The 19,155-nt window shown below is 42.2% G+C and overlaps 1 protein-coding gene across 2 annotated transcripts in view; it reads right to left on the bottom strand.

Moving 5' to 3' along the window:
* Positions 1–5,483: 5,483 nt before the first annotated feature.
* SH3GL2 (SH3 domain containing GRB2 like 2, endophilin A1) overlaps positions 5,484–19,155 on the bottom strand; it is a 212,764-nt gene continuing 199,092 nt past the window's right edge. For both annotated transcript variants that reach the window (XM_087444654.1, XM_087444655.1), the window contains exons 4-9: positions 16,348–16,491; positions 15,328–15,461; positions 13,292–13,450; positions 11,374–11,477; positions 9,365–9,495; positions 5,484–7,056 (exon numbers count right to left, since the gene is read on the bottom strand). In XM_087444654.1, coding sequence (XP_087300780.1) covers positions 6,857–7,056; positions 9,365–9,495; positions 11,374–11,477; positions 13,292–13,450; positions 15,328–15,461; positions 16,348–16,491 — 872 coding nt within the window. In that variant the 3' untranslated portion in view covers positions 5,484–6,856. The remainder of the gene's footprint in view (positions 7,057–9,364; positions 9,496–11,373; positions 11,478–13,291; positions 13,451–15,327; positions 15,462–16,347; positions 16,492–19,155) is intronic.

Genomic DNA, 19,155 nt, shown 5'->3' with positions numbered 1-19,155 from the left:
GGACTGAGATGGAGCCGTCTAGGTGGACAAGGCTCAGAATCCTCAACTCCCAGGTCCTCTAAAGCATTCCATCTGAGAACAGCCCTTCCTGCCTCCACTCTGCCAGAGCAGAGCAGCCTCTCCTTCTCGGGGACCCTGCAAAGACTTCACCTGAGGCTGCTGCTTCTCACTGCCTCTAGGCTGATAAACAGTGTCATAGCTCAGCTCACCCAGAGCAGAGAATGCTGTCTCTGCTCTGGGAAAAATAGTCTATACATTGAAGGAAGAAGAGACTAACATGTACTGGCAGGAACTAGGGGAAGATGCGTGGGATTGAATCTCCAGAGTGCTGAACTGGGAATGGGTGTGAGAAATACAAGGATGAATGGGGGAGCATTTATTGGCATGGGAAGACTCTCCTGTGACTCAGAATTCAACAACTGGAGACCCCTCTCCCCCAGTATGTCGCTGGGATAGCTCCTTGAAGCTTGGATACTGTGATGGCCTACAGTAAATGAGGTGGAGACACCAGAGCTACTTTGCATAGTGCTAAGGAAGAGGTGAGGAGACTAATGGAGGTGAGCATGTTAGATGGGATAGTTTTCCAGATGGATAGTCAATTAGGCCGGTACCACTTATCAATTAAACCATTATCTCTCCCACTTAACTAAAATGTCTCAATTTTTATACTTTAAAACAACACTATTCACAGATTAGAGGTTGCGTGGAAGTGGGGTAGAAGTAGGGATTGACTGCAAACGGGCAAAAATGATCTTTTGGGGGTGATATAAATGTTCTAAAACTGGCTTTCAGTGGTGATGGTGCACAATTCTATAAATTTACTAAAAATCATTAAACTGTACATCTCAAATGGGAAAAATTTATGGTATGTAAATTACATCTCAGTAAAGCTACTTTAAAAATTACTCTAGTGGCCGGCCCAGCGGCATAGTGTTTAAGTTTGTGCACTCTGCTTCGGCGGCCCGGGGTTCGCAGGTTTGGATCCCAGGTGCAGACCTGTGCACAGCTCATCAAGCCATGCTGTGGCAGCGTCCCACATATAAAAATAGAGGAAGATGGGCACAGAGCTAATCTTTCTCAGCAAAGAGAGGTAGATTGGCAACAGATGTTAGCTCAGGGCTAATCTTCCTCACACACACGCACACAAAATTACTCTAAGAATATCATTTATACTTTGTAAGTTTCAATATTGTCTCTGGAGGTGGCATTTCTTGAAGTCTGCTGTCCAAGGTGAAATACTGAGACCTACCACTTCTTTTCAGCTTGGCTTCAGAAAGCTGGGATGAGACCACATTGTAATCCTATACCACAACATGTAGCCATTGTAAATTGTCAGTCACTTTTGTCTTAACTGGATAACTACACCACATGATCCACAACCACGCTTTTTATTACAAGAGCAGCAACTCAGTTCTCTTCCTAAAGATCACACATTATTTATTTCATGGGTATCAATTTGATACCCAGATGTGCTAAAAATGACTAACTGATTAAAAGAGCAATAGCTTAAGCACCATGCCTCTAGAAGAGGGAGAACTTAAACTCTGCTTATACACGATGACAACAAAGCCAACAGGGGAATTTTTCGGATTTTTAACTGATTAAAATATTTTTTGGCCAGCAGAGGGCAATCTAAGTCCCACAAAACTACTTTGGGGACAAAAAGAACAAAAAAGGAAAAAAAGAACATAGACAATATATAATAATCAGATGGCACCAAAATTTTGGTGATTGGGTATGTTAGGTCAGTCAGTCCAGGTTTCCTCAGACTCACGACCCATCTTCCTCCTTCCCATTCTCCTCCTTCCGCCTCCCATCTCTATTTCCTACCTAATCAATTCAGATCCTTTGATGTTCCTTAAAAGAAAAGTCAAGACCAGAGAAAAGGCTGTGTGACTGCTAACAGCAGGGAGGAAGCTGTGCATTCTGCAATGCTTTTAACTGCAACTCTCTTTTCATGGGAGGCACTTGCTCTACAAGGCGAGAGGAAGCTGGCTCCTCCTTTCCTCTTCTTAGCTGCCAGCCCATGTCTACTAACTGATTCCTTCCATGGCACTCACAAATCTAAGAATTCCCAAGTCTGAATCTGGTTTCTCAAGTGTGGCCTGAAGACCGCCCGCATAAGAACTACGAGGCGGGGCAAGATGCCTGTTAAACGTGCGAATACCAGGCCCCACTCCAGACGCGTGAATCCCGATCTCTAGCATCAGGACCCAGGAATCTGCATTTTAGCATGCACTCCCCCCATCACGATTCTGAGAGGAACTGAAGTATGTGACCCACTGATCTAAACAAGAAAAGCAAGAGGTCTGATATTAGCCCCGTCTGAGTCTAACTGTAGACACACCTCTCTGATTCCCTCGCAGGACGTGGGGTAAGCAGGCAAGCAGGAAGGACGGACCAGGAAGAGACGGGAGCTCTACTTCAGCACAGACTCACACCCGGCCTGTCTTTCCCACCAGCCACGTGTGGGGAAAACACGGGATGCTGTGGATCTGCAAGGTCACTCGAAGTGAGGGTGCAAACCCACGCGTCAAATGTTCAACCACCAATGAATGTGTTGTCTTAAAAAAATCAAAGCAAAAATGGAAAAGAAGAAAAAGCCAGCAAACAGCTGGCAGCTCATCTAAAACACTTTTACATAGACTTCTCAGGCAAATTTCCCAAATCTGAGAATCACTTGAGAAACTTGCTAAAAATACTGACACAGGCTGTCCAGGGCATGTGTAAGCAGCCACCAACGCGCAACTGAAGTGGGACTTCTCGGGTCTGCAACAAAACGCCTGGATTTCCCCAAGCCATCATTCTCCACAAAAAGTTCAATTCAGTTTGTGAACACAAAGAACAATTTAATTAGGCAAAACAACTGATTAACGCACCTATGTTCTGTCATCTGGTCCTGGACATCAGGAGCGGCTGGCTTTTCCTAAGAAGTTTATCTACTACAGCAGTACTCCAAGTGCGGTCCAGAAATCAGGAAATACATTATTACGGAGCTTATTAGAAATGCAAACTCTCAGGCCCCACCCCAGACCAAGTGAATCGTAATCTCTGGGGGTGGGGCCCAGATATCTGTTTTAACAAGCCGTGGTGATTCCGATGCACGTTAGCGTTTCAGGAGACGGACAGAAGCGAGAGTAATGGCTGCCAATTCCGATGGGAGTGGGACAGCAGCCATACTTAATCTGGTTTAGAATAATAAAGGAATTGGATGTTTCTTTTACCAGTCACACGCGGAAAGATATTAAGGAAACCAAAACACCAGAAGGGAAATAGAGTGTGAAAAATAGCGCTTTTAAAACTTCTCACTTTACCTACATCTGAAATCCTATGAAGTGGGCCTTTTAGAAAACCTTATAGTCTCTTTAGTTCTCCATCAGGAAGTTCACCATTTCTTTGTCTTGTTAAGATATTTCAAAACATTGGTAAATTCTTTTTCTTTTTCTAAGTTTGAAACACCAGTAAACATCAGACACTACACTGGGTAAACAATCAACCCCTTTACTAAGCTCTCTTTCTTCCAGTGTATCAACCCCAAGAGCTGAGTGTTTAAGGTTTAAAACCTTAGTCTTCAATCAAAATCACATACACTGAGCTTAACAAAGTACTTGACGTGGGTTAATAAGTAACGGTAGTTCCCATTTCTTCCCCCTTCAATTATAAGTATCATCTTACAAAAATGTTGAATGCGTCTGATTCTCTAGTGTGAAAAGAATGATCTAGGACATTCAAACAGAGCTGTAAATACGAATCTATTTTTATTGCTTAAAGGCCACTATAATCAGGAAAGATTCTGCCAGGTGAAGAAATCTACATTTTGCCTGCCTAGAATATAAAGGAAAATTTCTGACTTAGTGAATGTTGCAAACATTTTTTCAAATGATACGTAAAAGTATATACGAAACCCTTGTTTCTGAGACCACATCTGCCATGAGGAAAAAAATAACCCAGGTGACAGAGAGGACTCCAAATATCTTCAAATTTTCCTGATAGTCACACTTTATTCTTCACCTCCCTACTGTAGACACGCTTGTTATTTCTTGTCTGTAAAGAGTTCCCAAAATCTTAGCTTTGGGTTATTATCAGGACCTAATCACACAGAGTGGTACCAAAAACATACAGGGTTTCTTTTCAAGAAAGTAGTATTGCAATGCTGCTCTCCATTCTTTCGCCTCCAAAGCTGACAACCCGCTCCCCTCCTGTCAAGAATCACAGCTCTTCCCGCCCCAAGTAGAAGGCCACCATCACCTAGGCATACGTGAGAACTCAGTGACATACGACAGGCTGACCTTTGAGCAGTTAGCATTTATTGGACCCTTTAAAAAAAGTTTTGTTCTTTTCCTTGATAGCGCCTATAATATGGGGGCTCATAAGAGGTCCCCAATAGCTGGGCCCAGAGATCGCTGGTGGGGCCGCCCCGCCATGTAACCTGGAAAGTCTTCACCGACCATCACCCCAAGTTCCAAATGGAAGCTCCAGCTGCTGCCTTCCTCAGCATTAAGTCCTTCCTGTGTCACCATCACCATCCCCAAGGGATGAAAGGCAGTCCACATAGCAGTTCTTAATCTGGTTAATAAGAGGGTCTTGAAATATAAGCCTTAAAAATGCCCACATGGTTCCATCCAGAACACTAGAGGCTCTCTTAAAAACAAAGCCTTGGGATAATCCTGATTTCCTAAACCATTGCTAATCCTATGCAAAATAGGACTTGGCACATTCCAGGATATATATTACTCTACATAGGCACAGGGAAATGTCAATTCTTCGTCATGTCATTCTTATTGTCTACTTATAAATAAGTAGACAATCTTTGCTATAAATAGCAAAGATAAACTAATGGGAAAATAATTATCTTTCCATAATTAGACCTATTAGAAAAATAAAACGCGACAACTGCCTCACTGCACTTGTTTTCCATTTTAGTTTAGTTTAGTTCTGCTTCTGTTTCCACTTCAGACAGTTCACTCTGTGATTAGTCTCAGAGGAACAGGTGTCTGGGGTTGGTTCAACCTCCCTAAAGGTGGTCCCATTCCCCACCCACCCCAGCCCACACATTCACACCAACAAAAAAGAATGCTGGCGTTTGGCCTATCTTTATTTCCACGTCTCTCTTTCTCTTCAAGCATGAAAGAAAACAAAAGACTGGTTGAAACAATATATTTTATTTGCCCCTCTGAATTATATTCTTCTGATGATATTGCCTTTGATGACACCTCATTTAACTTCTAGAAGACCTCCTCTCCCCACTTTCTTATCCTCTCTCCCAAATCTCCTCCCCTCCCTGGGGTTACCAAGAAGTTACCAGCATCTGGGTTAGCTAGCTTCTTGACAAGGAACTTTCCCTGATTACAGAGAAGTAGATCTGACATTGGAACTGGGTCTGGTTTGGTTGCATCAGAAGGCAATGGAGACAGAAACGAACCCTCATCCACCCACTGTCAGACCCAAAGAACTGACACAAAATAAAGGACCAGAGCCTTCGGTTCTGTCTTCAGCAATATTTATTGGAAACAGTGATGCTTCCCGTGGTAAGAGTTTTATACATTAAGCAGTAAGATTTGCCTTTCACTCCACATGATCCACTACCGCAGGTGGCACATCCGAAGCAGCACATTAAACCTCTGAAAGAATCTGTACAGCTAGATAAATAGAACTCTGGAGACCTAACAGGACTTTAATGACTGATAAAAAAACCCACAACACTCATAAGCTTACGCGCAGCACCATACACACAAAATGAAAATAAGATAGAAGGGACAGAAATAAAAGTGATGACTGAATTTCAGGGAAAGTTTTGCATATGCAGCCACACGTCTTAAACAGCTATGCACAAAAATCATCTTTATTTGGTCCTCATTGAGGGCAGAATATGCACAGATGATGTTCAAAGAACACAAGGTGAAAGTGGAAAGGAAAGACAGTTACTGTTTCTCGGCTATGAACTAGTGGGAAAATGGTTTCTAGACTTTTTTTCCTTGTGTCTCTGTGTCAAACGGATTCATGAAACATGTAACTCATCAATAAAACTAAGTGAAGCTATTTGTTCTTCCTTCTCTGTACCTTCAGAAGTGGCCTAAATACATACATCATTTCTCTACGGCAAGAAATTTAAGTTTGGAAACGAGGTCTCTTCCCAATTCCTCATAATAAAGTATTTCTTCTCAGCCTCTCCCACAATATGCTGATTGCTAACTATCTTGCTTAGAAATAAAATGGGAGTCCTCCTCTGGCTTTAATAGCAGGGAAGGAAGAAAACTGGCTGTATCTCAGAAATAGGTATAAGTGGGAAGAATAAAGGTGACTGCTCTCAGAGAAGGCTTTGAATCCACACTCAACACTTTTCTACTAACAGCATCAAGGGAGTAACTCATTCAGACCAGAAGACAATTTGCTGGTGAGGAAGGCTTTCTTCGACAATTCCGTGACTTACATAATTGGAAGGGGACAGTGTGAAAGCAAGAACTTTCTCTTATTTAAATGGAGAACCTGAGACCTTGACATGGCCCCTGGGTGATAGATAATATCTTCAGTAGGATAGTTTTTCTGTAATGTGGCTCATGGTCATATTCTAAGAAGCCACAGCCTCCCGAGAACTGTGTAAACAGCAGTTCCACGACTATTGGCTGGTCTTAGATGGTATTTAAAAAGTACATGCCATGCTCATCAGGCTAAGAAGATACCACCCGTCACCATGACTCTTGTGGGATCGCACAAGTCAACCAAAGATACTCGGTGGGGCTTGATGACTCGGACCACTGCAGCCTGCACTTGGGATGTGTTGTAAGCAGCATTACCAAAGCAGTGGTTAAACTTAACTATCTGGGTCAAGAAGAGGTGAGTCAGCCAGCATAACATCCTAATGGGGCAGGGCAACCAGAATCTCCACATAATTGATGGGGAAGAAGCCTGACTGGCCATGAAGCATCCCCTCATACCAGTTCTCATCAATTTGGTTAGTGAGCGTGATGATATCACCCTCTTTAAAGCCCAACTCCCCTTCATTTTCAGGTTCAAAGTCGTACAGAGCTCGGCAGCAGGGCTGATCCATCGGGGCACCTGGAGTAAGGGCAGGAGAGAAGAACACAGAGAGACAAGGGGTTTTTAACTCACGTATCTACCACCTGCTGCACCCGCCTGACTTGCTGTCCCCCTGGCTTCCTCCCTCACTCCTCTCCCTGCTGAAGCCTCCTCTGGCTACCAGTCCCCAGTGTCCACTGCATGGCATCTGCCCCCTACCAGTCTTCAGAAGCTTTCTCAAATTTCTGGAAGTTGTTGGATTCCTGCTTCCATTTCCAGTATGAAAAACGGTCATATCTATTCTTGTGACACATATAACACAGCTCATCAAGGTTTGCCTTCCTGACAATATCCAGAGATGGGAGACCCAATGAATTAAGGAGTTTTAATGAGATGTAGGTCAATAATACAGCATGGCCAGAATTCTTTCGATGTTAACACTTTAAAATCTCCACACATGTAAAATAGTCCAGTTAATTTCATGGACAATGGTTTGCAACCTCAGAATAACAGTGTAGTTCTCATTTTTTAAAAATAAAGACTCCAGGGGCAGGCCCCGTGGTGCCAGCAGTTAAGTGCGCACGCTCCGCCGCAGTGGCCTAGGGTTCACCGGTTCGGATCCCAGGCGCACACTGACGCACTGCTTGGCAAGCCATGCTGTGGCGGTGTCCCATATAAAGTAGAGGAAGACGGGCATGGATGTCAGCCCAGGGCAATCCTCAGCAAAAAGAGGATTGGCAGATGTTAGATCAGGGCCGATCTTCCTCACAAATAAATAAATAAATAAATAAATAAATAAAGACTCCAGCCTCTGGAACACTGCCGTAATGCGGTTAAAACAAAACAATATGAAACACCGGGTTCAAGTTCTTCTTCTGTGAGACCTTGCACAAGGCACTTCACTCTCAGTTTCTCTGTCTAACATTGGAACTAACAGTTGAACTTCACAGTACTACTGTGGCTTTTCAATGAGACTATGTAAAAAATTATATAATTTACACTTTATAAACTGTTGCATATATAAATATGAGAAGTGCATCAGAATTATGGCATATAACAAGTAATATACTCTACCTTGAATAAAATAACGAAGAATGGAATCATATCTTAAAAGTGGTCTATTTTAAATGACTATATATTAAAATAGCATGCATACACGTATACATATAAACTCAGATAAGAGCATACAGCTCCCATGTCATCTAGATGGCTTTAAAAGGACACAACGTAATTTTTTTTTTTTTACTTAAAGCAGAAAATTAACAAGTCTCCCAAAGAAGAGTGAAATATTTGGCTGGTTTCTGAGCTGGGAGAAGCAAGTTATACATAACTTATATGACTAGTCCTTGTATGCAGCTAACTTCTAAGAGCCACTGCTGTTTACATCCATACTGGGGGCTCTGAGCAGCAGAGATGAGCACAAAGGTCAGAGAGCTTCAACTGTCATCATAGACCTCACTTTTTTCCTTTCTAGTCTCCTGAGAGCATCTCATAAAACGTTTCCTACTGTAGAACATCAAGCACTGGGGATACAGGGAAAACTGGAGAAAGCTGCCTATCTTTAAAATCCATATCTAGTATAAGATGGTTTCCACTTCTTCAACCAAGCAAATGTGAAGGTTGAAAATATCTGAAGCATTGGCTTTTATCTAATCTGTGTGGAGGGGGTGGAGAGCAATGGTGCCAATTAAAAGAATACACTATTGGGTATATATCAATATTCCTGATAGAAAATAGGTTTTAGCTTTTATTGTACCAACCTCAGTTAGCACAGCACAATGGACTGGTTGAAGGGTAGGAGGAGGGAAATCTAACAGATGCTGAGATTCAAAATGTATTCATCTGCAAATATATTCACCCATATGCTCCTGTGACTCAAGAAATCCAACTCAACACATTCCTGGAGCTGCTGTCTGTGGGTTGTATGTGAGTGTACATGGGCACACACTGCCCAGGGGCATTCGCTCTCATCCACACTGGAATCACAGAAGGGGAAAAACAGAGGGGAAAAAAAGATGACACCCCCAGCACCAAACTGACATGTTAAGGTGATTTATGACCATGAACAAGGGTCAAAATCAAATGTGTTAGTTAGCAGGTTAGAGTGAGAAAAAAAGGGGCATACAAAGAAAGAGAAGAGGGAAAAGGAAGGAAAGAAATGATCAATGAGAAAAGAAGAAAGGAGTCCTTTAAAAGAGTTTCCACCTGACAAAACCATCCCATAGGAAATGTATTACTGTGTGTTTCTTACGCAGCCAGGTTGGATTGCTCCCAGAATTTCCGGAAAAGTGTCAACGGGCTGTGCCCAAGGCCTGTGTCACGGAGTCTGCAGGTCTCAGGTCCTTACCTGCAGGTTTGGGTGTGCCCGTGTGAGAGAGGCCCCCATTGGGCTGAGTACTGTCTCCAGTTGGAAACTCCAGGCTCATTCGCGGTTTAGGCTGATATTCCCTTCTAGGCTGAGATGAAGCTTGTCTTATTCTGTGTTGCAAAGAAAAGAGGGGGAAAAAAGTGAGTATATAACCAATTAAGAAGCAAAAAGAAAAGCAATAAATTGCAGGAAATGCTTAGGTCACCCACCAACCTACCACTGTGGAGCACAGGGAATCTGAAAAAGACCCTTAGTTTTCTTATCTGTGATGTCTCTGCTTTCGGTGATGTCCCTCTATGGTCATATCCTCACTGTCTTCATCTTTTTTCTCAATCCCTCACTTCCTCCCTCATTTATTCAGAGCTCCCTGTGCAAATATGCACTGTGCTAGGTGCCGGGAGCACAAAGATGAATAAGGTGCAGTTCTCGCCCTCAAGAAGCTTATGGTCTATAGGGGAGACAGAAGGTAAACAACTGATTACCATAAACTGCAGAAAGTACTGTATGGAGATGTGCAAAATGCTACAACAACACAGGGGTGCGGTTGGGGAGGAGACTACCTGTCCATGGGGAAGTTGGAGAAGGTTTAAGGAAGGAGGTAAAAGATAGGTAGGAGTCAATTCTAGATGAACAGGTGTGTCCAGAAGGAAGTTATTCCATGGTGAGCTTGAGAAGGTTTGGAGGGAGGACAGAAGGAAACTGTGTGCCCTGAGAACAGCATCAGATATGGGAAGGGGGAAAGAAACAACGGAGGACAGGAGGAAGGTAGAAAGGTATGACCAATAAATGTATGCCGCACACTCCTAAGCATTTTCCAGTTGCAGGTGTTCACTAAGCAAAGGGTACAACAGATTTGCAAGGGTAAGAGAGTGTAGGGTATAGTGACTGTAGAATGAGACTGACTTTGAACATATTTCAGAGGAAAAAAAGGGAAAGTGGCCCTTCATGCTCAACAGATGTCACTAAGACATATATTTCTGTAGTATGTTGAACTATATGGTTCTAAACCTTTCTAGAGGGTTCAGAGTGTTATACACATTTCCACGAGGGGGCACTGAGGGAAGATGCACAACCAAAGTGCTCCTCAAGGAAGATGCTGAGGAAAGAGAGAGGCTAGCCAGGTGGAAACAATGGAAAGAGGTGAGGAGGTTCCCACAGTGCGGCAGAATGATTGGAGGCTTCACTGTGCATTTAGGCATCTCATCAGCTTTGAGAGTCTAATATGGCCATGAGCTGAGAATAAAGGCTGCTGAGGAGACCCTCTGATGTATATACATTTAGCGAAGTCATCCTGCTTAATATCTGGCTAATAAAGTAACATATACTATAGCGCAGGGCCACTGCATACAGCTGTGCAGGCTGTGCCCCACAACTCAGGGAGCCCCATTCAGGAAGAAAACTACCATAGCCCCACCGTGGGGCGCATCTGAGGAGATGGAACAGGCATACGAAAGCAGCTCCCTTTTGATGGTGGAGGACTTTGTCACCACTCAGAGAAACACAGGTGTGAAAAGACACAGGCTTTCCAATAGGTTATGCTTGATTGTGAACCCCAGTTGCACCACTCTGTGACCCTGGGCTAGTTACTTCACCTCCCTGAGCCTCAGTTTGCTCTTCTGTCAGGTGAGATTCACAATACTTAGTTTACAGGGCTCTTGTATGATTGATGATGATATGCCTCAGTAACCACTCAGAATATCAGCAAATGGCATCCATTATCATTGGTAGCATCCTGGTATCCCATATGCAGCAGCCAAACTAGAATCCACGTATCTACCTCTCACAAACACAAGATATGACTCAATGGAACAAAGTAAAACAAAGCACAAGACAAAATAAAATCAAAACAAATAATCCATGAGGTGCCTGCATAGGATCAGCAGGAATTTTGGCAGAAGTTTTTCTTCAAATGTATTCTATTATTTCCATTTCCTTAGACATGATTTTATAGGAAGAAAATGGAGTAAAATGCAAGGAAGTGTAAATACCTTTCTTCCAGTCTGACGGTGACTTGCTGCAGGATCTGGACTGCCTGCTTATGGTACTCCAGCTGGGCTTGGACGAGCGCAGAGAGCTGGCTCACCTGTTCGATCTGCAGATCGATGGGGGGAATCACAACTCAATTATCAGGTGACTGTCCTTAAGCGACTACTACTGCCCAGTACAAACAGAAGCAGCCCTTGACACACAGCCCGGTGCTTGGCGATGCCCATCACTGTGTAGTGAGCCGGGCTAAGACAGTTAGTTTTGCAGGTTCCAAATCAATTAAGGATAAGAAAGCTGCCTTACGCTTGGAAACTCCAGTACCACGAGGTGAGGCAACATTTAGTAGAACCCTCCCAAAGATCACATAACTCGCATTGAACAGTCTCAGGCTTAGCTACAACATTCTGATTAGGATTTGGCTGATTTTATTGATTTGTTATAGGAAAAAGAAGCATTGACCAAAGGACTCTTTGCTCCCTATAGCTTTCACACTCAGTCAATATATTAGTGCTATTAATAAAAATGTGAATATTGATTTCTCACATGCGGCACCGTGGGAGGCAGTGTGGTGCAATGGAGAATCTTTTGTCCTCTCTGAGCCTCATCTGTAATGTAAAGGGGTTGGGACAAGTGACAACTGAGCTCATTCCAGCTCTAATATCCTAAACATCCTTGGTTACTTGTCATTTTGTGTCTTTTGTTATCATCTAGCTGAATAGTGGCCTCCTATAGTGACAGAGGCAATGCTGTCCCATGAGTTCTGGGGTGGGGTGGGGCCCTGGGGACAGGGAAGGAGCACTGTGATTCAGGTCACCCCTTATTTCTACAGTATTTCTCTTCAGCAGTTAGGTGGACACAATTTGTTTTTGTTTTTGTTTTGGTGAGGAAGATTGGCCCTGAGCAAACATCTGTTGCCAATCTTCCTCTTTTTGCTTGAGGAAGATTGTCCCTGAGCTAATATCTATGCCAATCTTCCTCTATTTTGTATGTGGGTCACTGCAACAGCATGTCGTGAGGGGTGTAGGTCTGTGCCTGGGACCCGAACCTGTGAACCCCAGGCCACCAAAGCAGACCACATGAACTTGACCACTACACCACCGGGCCAGCACCCCACAGTTTGTTTTATATAAACACAAACCTACACTGTCTCTGGGTGGTGGGCAAGTCTGAATATGTTCAACATGCCTCCCCTGTCAACAGTCAGGGCAAAGCGGTTAAGTTATAGGTTCATAAAGGCTCTGCAAACATCTTGGCAGAAGTTGGTCAGCAACTGATGGGGCTGGAGGTGGGGGCGTCTGTCTCCCTGAGGGACTGTCCTCCTGGCTTCAAAGCTAAAAGAACTCAACAGAATGTGACTTCTAAAGCCACAAATAATGATGCAGTACTCTGGAAATGTGAAAGCAGCTCTTAAACTATCTCATCTTGGTCCCAAATGTAATATCCATGCTACAATCATCAAACTCAATTGAAATTACTTTTTGGAAGAAAATGTCAACTTTACTTCAAAATACAGAACATCTTAACTTATGTTGGACACTCAATTGTGAATGTATTTTACTTGATATTCTTTTACAATCTGAAGTCAATCTGCCCTATATTTCAACAGAGTATTCTTTTTAAACTACTAGACTTATATATGGATCACCAGAAACATTCCTTATTTTCCTCCTGTTGGTAATACTTCAAGATCATTAGTTAAAAAAAACCTAGTTAAATCAAACCATAGGAATACAGAAAAAACTCTACCATTTCTCAATCTACTTTATAATTTCAAATTATTTGAAAGAAATAATGATCTACTGAAGTTGTCACCACATAGTATAATCAGATATTAACGATTTTAATTATACAACCCTTTACCACATTAATCTTGTGCCCCCATGGCAAGATTAAATCAAAAACCACAGGAGAGTCACTCACATCCATCTCCAAGAGATTGAACATGCTTGACTCAGCAACTTCTTTAGACTCATCAAATTTCTCCAGAGCTTGACGGAGCTCTTCATCTGGAATCTTGCCTTGCCGTTTCTTCTTATAATCAAAGTCCAGGCGTCGACCCTCCAACTTCTTTAGATGATGCTGAAAAAGTCAAGGGCAGGAGTATGCTTTGAAGGGACGCATGGAAAAGGCCTATTTAGAGCTCGCTTCCTCATCATACCTATTAGCTTCCAAAATAAGACAGGCTAAGTTCTAAAATATCATGTCACCAGAAAAATAAAGAAACATGCATCAGTGGGACAACTGCTTCCAAAGGTTAAAGGTGGGGAAACATCTTTAAAAACAATTAAGAGCAAGAAGGAAATTGTGGGAAATACCAGTGCCCTTTATTTTCTGCCCTTGCTGGGCCAAAGCCAAGCTGGAATACACCTTTCTATCCCATGATAGAAGCTGGGAATGTGTGTCCACGCCCAACACATGTGGAAAGCACAGGTGGAGGGCCCATAGTCCCCATCCTCAAGAGAAACAGTATCTCACAAGAAGGCAGAGGAAAAACACTTTCCTTGAAATAAAGTGAGAAAGAATGGCATTCTAGCTTTTCGAGTCATAGAACATTAGTGCTGGAAAGGATTTACCTTTGAGGTAATCCAGTCTATTAGAATCACCTAAGTTGCTTATTAAAAATACCAATTCCTGATCACTTGAATCAGAATATCCAGGGCTGGGGCCTAGGAATCGATGTCTTAACACTTACCCTCGTTGACTGATACAGCTTTTGAGGAACCGTTGATTAGTCTAAGTCTCTTATTTGACAGATGATGAAACTCAGTCAAAAAACCTAACTTGGAAGGGACCATAGATGGGATCTAATGCCCCACACTGCACTTCAATCTCTCGTTGCATCATCCCCACCATGTGGCTGCCCAGCCTCTGCCCAACACCTCTAGTGACCAAGTAGGAAAGAGTTTCCCAAAGCTACGAAGTGTTTCTGTCCTAAGAGAGCTGCAGTGTTTCATTACTAATGGGTGGGAGAAAATGCTGGATTTCCCTTGATCCTGGATATGTATGGAAAGAAAGGGAAAGAGATAAAAACAGAGTTGGGAATGGTGAAGAAATAAGAAGGAAAGAAGGAAGAAAAATATCCTAGACCTTCCCTCCCATTGCACACCTTGCCTCCAATCCATGCCCTGATCCAAGGTAAGTGTCTGTTTTCTTTCAAAGGAATATTCTCGTAAAACATTTACACTTACAGTCAGCTATAGGGTAGAGTACTGGACTCAGAGTTACATTTTAGATTTAGAGTGAGTCTGCCACTTACTAAACGTGCAACCTTGAGCAAGTGGTAGGGCTGAAGGAGATATAAGCTAGAATAAGGAGATCTAGGAGATTTCAAGTTATGGCAGTCCATGTTACAGTAAAGCAAATTAAATTTCAGACAGGTTCAACACATATTTGTTGAAGGAATGAAGGAGCAAACATTACACACCTAGTTAGAGGTAAAGCCAGCTGAACTTCATTTATCTAGAATTGCTCAACTGTTATACATGTTTTAGAAAGAAGATAGTTGGATATTCTTCCTCAATCCTAACAACTGTTATGACAATATAAAAACATGTATTTATCAATAAGTGACAGAGTAACTATGTATTTAGGCTAACAACTGTACAGCTAGTGTTTTAAAGAGTGAAATCAGCCCAGAAAACCATAGACTAATTAATAAAATTGTGTATTATCAGGGAAAGAATATTATCCTTCCAGGAAAAAAAGCTTGAAAAAACTTGAAAACTGAACGTGGAGAAGTCAAATGCAATACTCATGAGTGACACAGTCATAATGGTGGGTAAAAAGTACTGCATTTCTGGTTTCCCTCAATTTATCTTGCTGGATTGTTTTGCAATTCACGGGCCCAGTGCTGACAACATGCACAGTAAGGTTAGAAAAATGTTTCCTACAGCAAAAGGGCACCTGCTTCTGTACCATTTAAACCACCCACTTCCCAAAGGACTCATTGCAGATACCTGAATTTCCCTCAGATCTTTGTCATGAAGATTCTGAAGGGGGTCAATGAAGTTCTGCTTCACCTCCATGTCCAAAGAGTCTTTCACCTCCGAGAGTTCCCGCATGGCCTCCCCCACCTCACCAAGCGCTGGGCCTGGAAGCGGGGAATGAAGCTCTTGTATGTTAAAGAACAAAGGCGAAATGCATTTGCAATAATAGGGCCCATCACAGACGAAAACCCAGGGATTACCACCTGTCTTCTGAAGACAAGTGAGATGAGAGACAGAATATAATGCCCTCCAGAGAACAGTGTATTTTCCACTGAAGACAGTTCATACGGTGCAACGGACTCAATGTGCCCAAGGGCGTGGTATTCTTTATTATAAAGAACATAAAATTTTGCTTTTCCTTTAAAAAGCAATATGGGAAGCTTCCTGCCTCCCTTGTAATTGCCAGCTTTCCCTAATAGGGAACCTGTTTAAGGCCAAACATTCAGCAGAAGCAAATATTAGGAAGAGAGCAAGGTTCAGCCAGGAAGGACAGCCATTTGCTGAGACCTCATATGACAAGAGAGTGAAAACAGAAGGAGTTTAGTACGGTAGCCGGAGGAGAGAGGGGTGAAGGAAGTCACCTGGGGTAGCAGAACTAGGTCCCATATACCAAAGAGCAGAGAGCTAAGAGAAAGCCCCATAGGGTGTGATGTTGAAACATGCTGATTATGACTGTTCGCTCTGCCCCCAGCACTCAGTTACTGCCAGACACACTCCATAGCAAGTGTTCAGGCATCTGGACATGTCAACCAACTACTGTAAAGATTGGGATCTCATCAGGGAAAAAAGAAAATAAATAAAACTCCTACAACAAATGACACTAAAAATGACAAAACAACTCTGAAAACAAATTTTTGGCCCATGTGTACAAGACCTAAAACTGAGAATCAAAATGCAACATGGTTGAATAATTTCCTACAGACTTTCTTACTGGCACGAAAATCCCCACGGACAAATGAAAGAATTAAAATGTGAGAAAGTGCTCATTACCAAAGTTGCAATCATCTCCAAGCTCTCTTCCGAACTTGAGCATGGCCTCTGCCAGCAGCGCTTCTGCCTGGGGATAGCCTGGCCCTTTCTCCTGGCCGCGGATTTTTGACATGGTGTTGATCATGCTGAGTTTAGCTCTGGAAGCTGGAGGCAAAGTGATAACAGACTCTCAAAATAGGCAATGTGATATAGTAGAAACAAGGCTGGATGGAGAATCAGGCCTTAATCAGCCTATAAACCAGCTCAGCTACTGAAAACTGCACCTTCCCCTTCCCAGCTTTATCTTCAGCTACAGTGTGTGGAGGTTGGTCCATAGACAGATACAGACACAGACATATTGGTTTTTTGTTTTTTATTTTGTTTTTTTTGTGTGTGAGGAAGACCGGCCCTGAGCTAACATCCGTGCCCATCTTCCCCCACCTTTACGTGGGACGCCGCCACAGCATGGCCCAACAAACAGCGTGTCGGCACGCACCAGGGGTCCGAACCCGGGCGGCCAGCAGTGGAGCGCACGCACTTAACCACTATGCCACAGGGCCGGCCCCCAGACATATTGTTTTTAATCGCTTAACTCTCTCTTTCTCTCAAAATCTTACAAGGAACTCAACAAAAAAGGCAGTGCTCTTCTGGATGAAGATATCATCCTTGGGTGCTGTTCCCCAACTGCCTGTGCCCTTTCTGGTCCTCTCTTCGTCGTGGTGGCCCCTGCAGTGCCTCTGTGGAGCTGTGTGGCCCCATGGAAAGCATTTTGAAAACTACTGAATTATGTGATCTCTAAGTTTTAAGATTCCAGTTTTACATTTCAATTCTAGAAGTCTATGAAATACAGTAAGAAATTGTTAATTCTTGCAGTGTGGGCCTTATGCCATGTTTCACTTACATGATGTATAAAATAGACCTATTTTCAAAATCACTTCTCAACTAAGATTCTGACAGTAAACAGACCCATGAAAAACAGAAATATTATGTTCATGAAAAAGAGTTAATCACTTCTCTAACACATAACTGCTTCTGAAAAATAAGTTTTGTGCCACAAAGACAACATTTCAATTTCTTTTGCACCTTTATTTTTATAAAAGAGGATGCGTAGAAACCAATTCCAGTTGTCGTGGAAGAAAGTTTTATTTACACACTGTTAAAGCCAATGATTTGCTTGATGCTAGGATATTCAGGTTCATTATTAGGTTCATCATTAGAGCTGGGAATGTACATTAACCTAGGACTGTGCCCAGCATCCCATCTGCATGGAAACCCCTGATACCATCACAGCTAAAAGCACTTCTAGTATTCAGTGGCTGACATTTAATCCTGAACGTTTGTTTCAAATAGGCTTTTATTTAAACTTCGGGCTTCAAAGGTCAACACTGGAGACAAGGAGAGTTCCCATGAGAGGCTACCCTTCCAAAACTGCCCTGGGGATATTATAATGAACAAGACAGCTATGGTCCCCTCTACCAAGTTTAGAGTGAACTGAGGGTAGCCTCTACTGTAAAAGCCATTAGAGTGAAGTGTATATACTAAGTGTCGTGGGGGAATTACAGTGAGTCACAGAAGTATAGCATCACCCTAGTCTGGGGAGTGGAGCACGGCAAAGAAGGATTCCAGAGGGAAGTATCTTTAAGCTTAGAATCACATAGTGAATAGCAATTAGTCAGGCTAACAGCAATATGCAAAGCCTGGTGGCAACTGGAGAAAAATATAAAATTCACATTTTCTTTACTCTGGTTTTCATGAAAAAGTGTATTGTACATGTTAAATTTCAAAAATTGGAAATGCCACATGATTACACATTTTTGAGGGGATGATATTGTTAGAGTTTATTTTAAAGCCTTACCTACAATGAGCCATATGTGAGATCCAGGAGGGACACTGTCCCTGCCCTCAAGGTGCTCACAGTATGGTGAGGAATCAGATAAATAAACAGACAGCAGCAATGAACATGATAAATGCGATAACGGCTAATATGCAGAGGGTACCGGAGGAACACAGAGAAGGAGTAATAACAGCACAAATATAAGTGAAATAAGCAAACACAAGATCATAAGAAGTACTGAATGAATAGAAGGAAAGAAGATAAATGCAAGTCAAAGAAATAGAGTAACGAAACCACATGTGGTGGTTAATCCCTTCAAATCCTGTTCTGATCAGTTTACACTCTAAAGATTTATTCCTTTTACAAAAGTTGGTTATTGATTTGTGCTTATATCTTGGTTCTGTTAAAAGTTGTCTTCTGGTAAGTAATTACCAGAAGTAACTGTAAAGGTTTAATATACTGTGGCTGATATTCAAATTCATCATTTTGATGTTGTTCAATTATGAAGAGCCTTATTCTACTAATTACTTAAGTGCATCTTGAATATGTTCTACATTTTCATGAGAAGGTGGAGGAAAACCATATTCTATTAGTTTATTTCTTCAAATCATCTGAAATACTTACTAATCCACATATTTGAAGAGATTGACTTTTAAATTCATTCACAAACTGTTAAACATTTGTTAAGAAGCTTGGATTGGTAAAACTTCTGTGTTGAAAAAATCATCAGACCTCTGAATTAACCATTTTTAAATGTTAACATAAATGTTGTTCAACGATTTTTAAAAGCAGTACTTTAACAAACAGAGAGTACGCCTAGAAAATACAAATTTAAGACAGTAGAATTCCTATAATATGGTCTCAGTCTGGACTGCTTCGCCAAGTTGGATGTGCCTCTAGGGGTCCTTCTCTTCTAAAGGGACCTAACTCCTCTCCTTCCCATTATCTTTTTTTTTCCCCATAGCTTTACTCTTTCTTACAAATTCTTACAATCT

The sequence above is a fragment of the Ceratotherium simum genome, chromosome 20, assembly GCF_057802395.1.
Source record: "Ceratotherium simum simum isolate JZ-2026a chromosome 20, ASM5780239v1, whole genome shotgun sequence".
NCBI lineage: Eukaryota > Metazoa > Chordata > Mammalia > Perissodactyla > Rhinocerotidae > Ceratotherium > Ceratotherium simum.
This window is presented reverse-complemented; position numbering and strand designations above follow the sequence as displayed.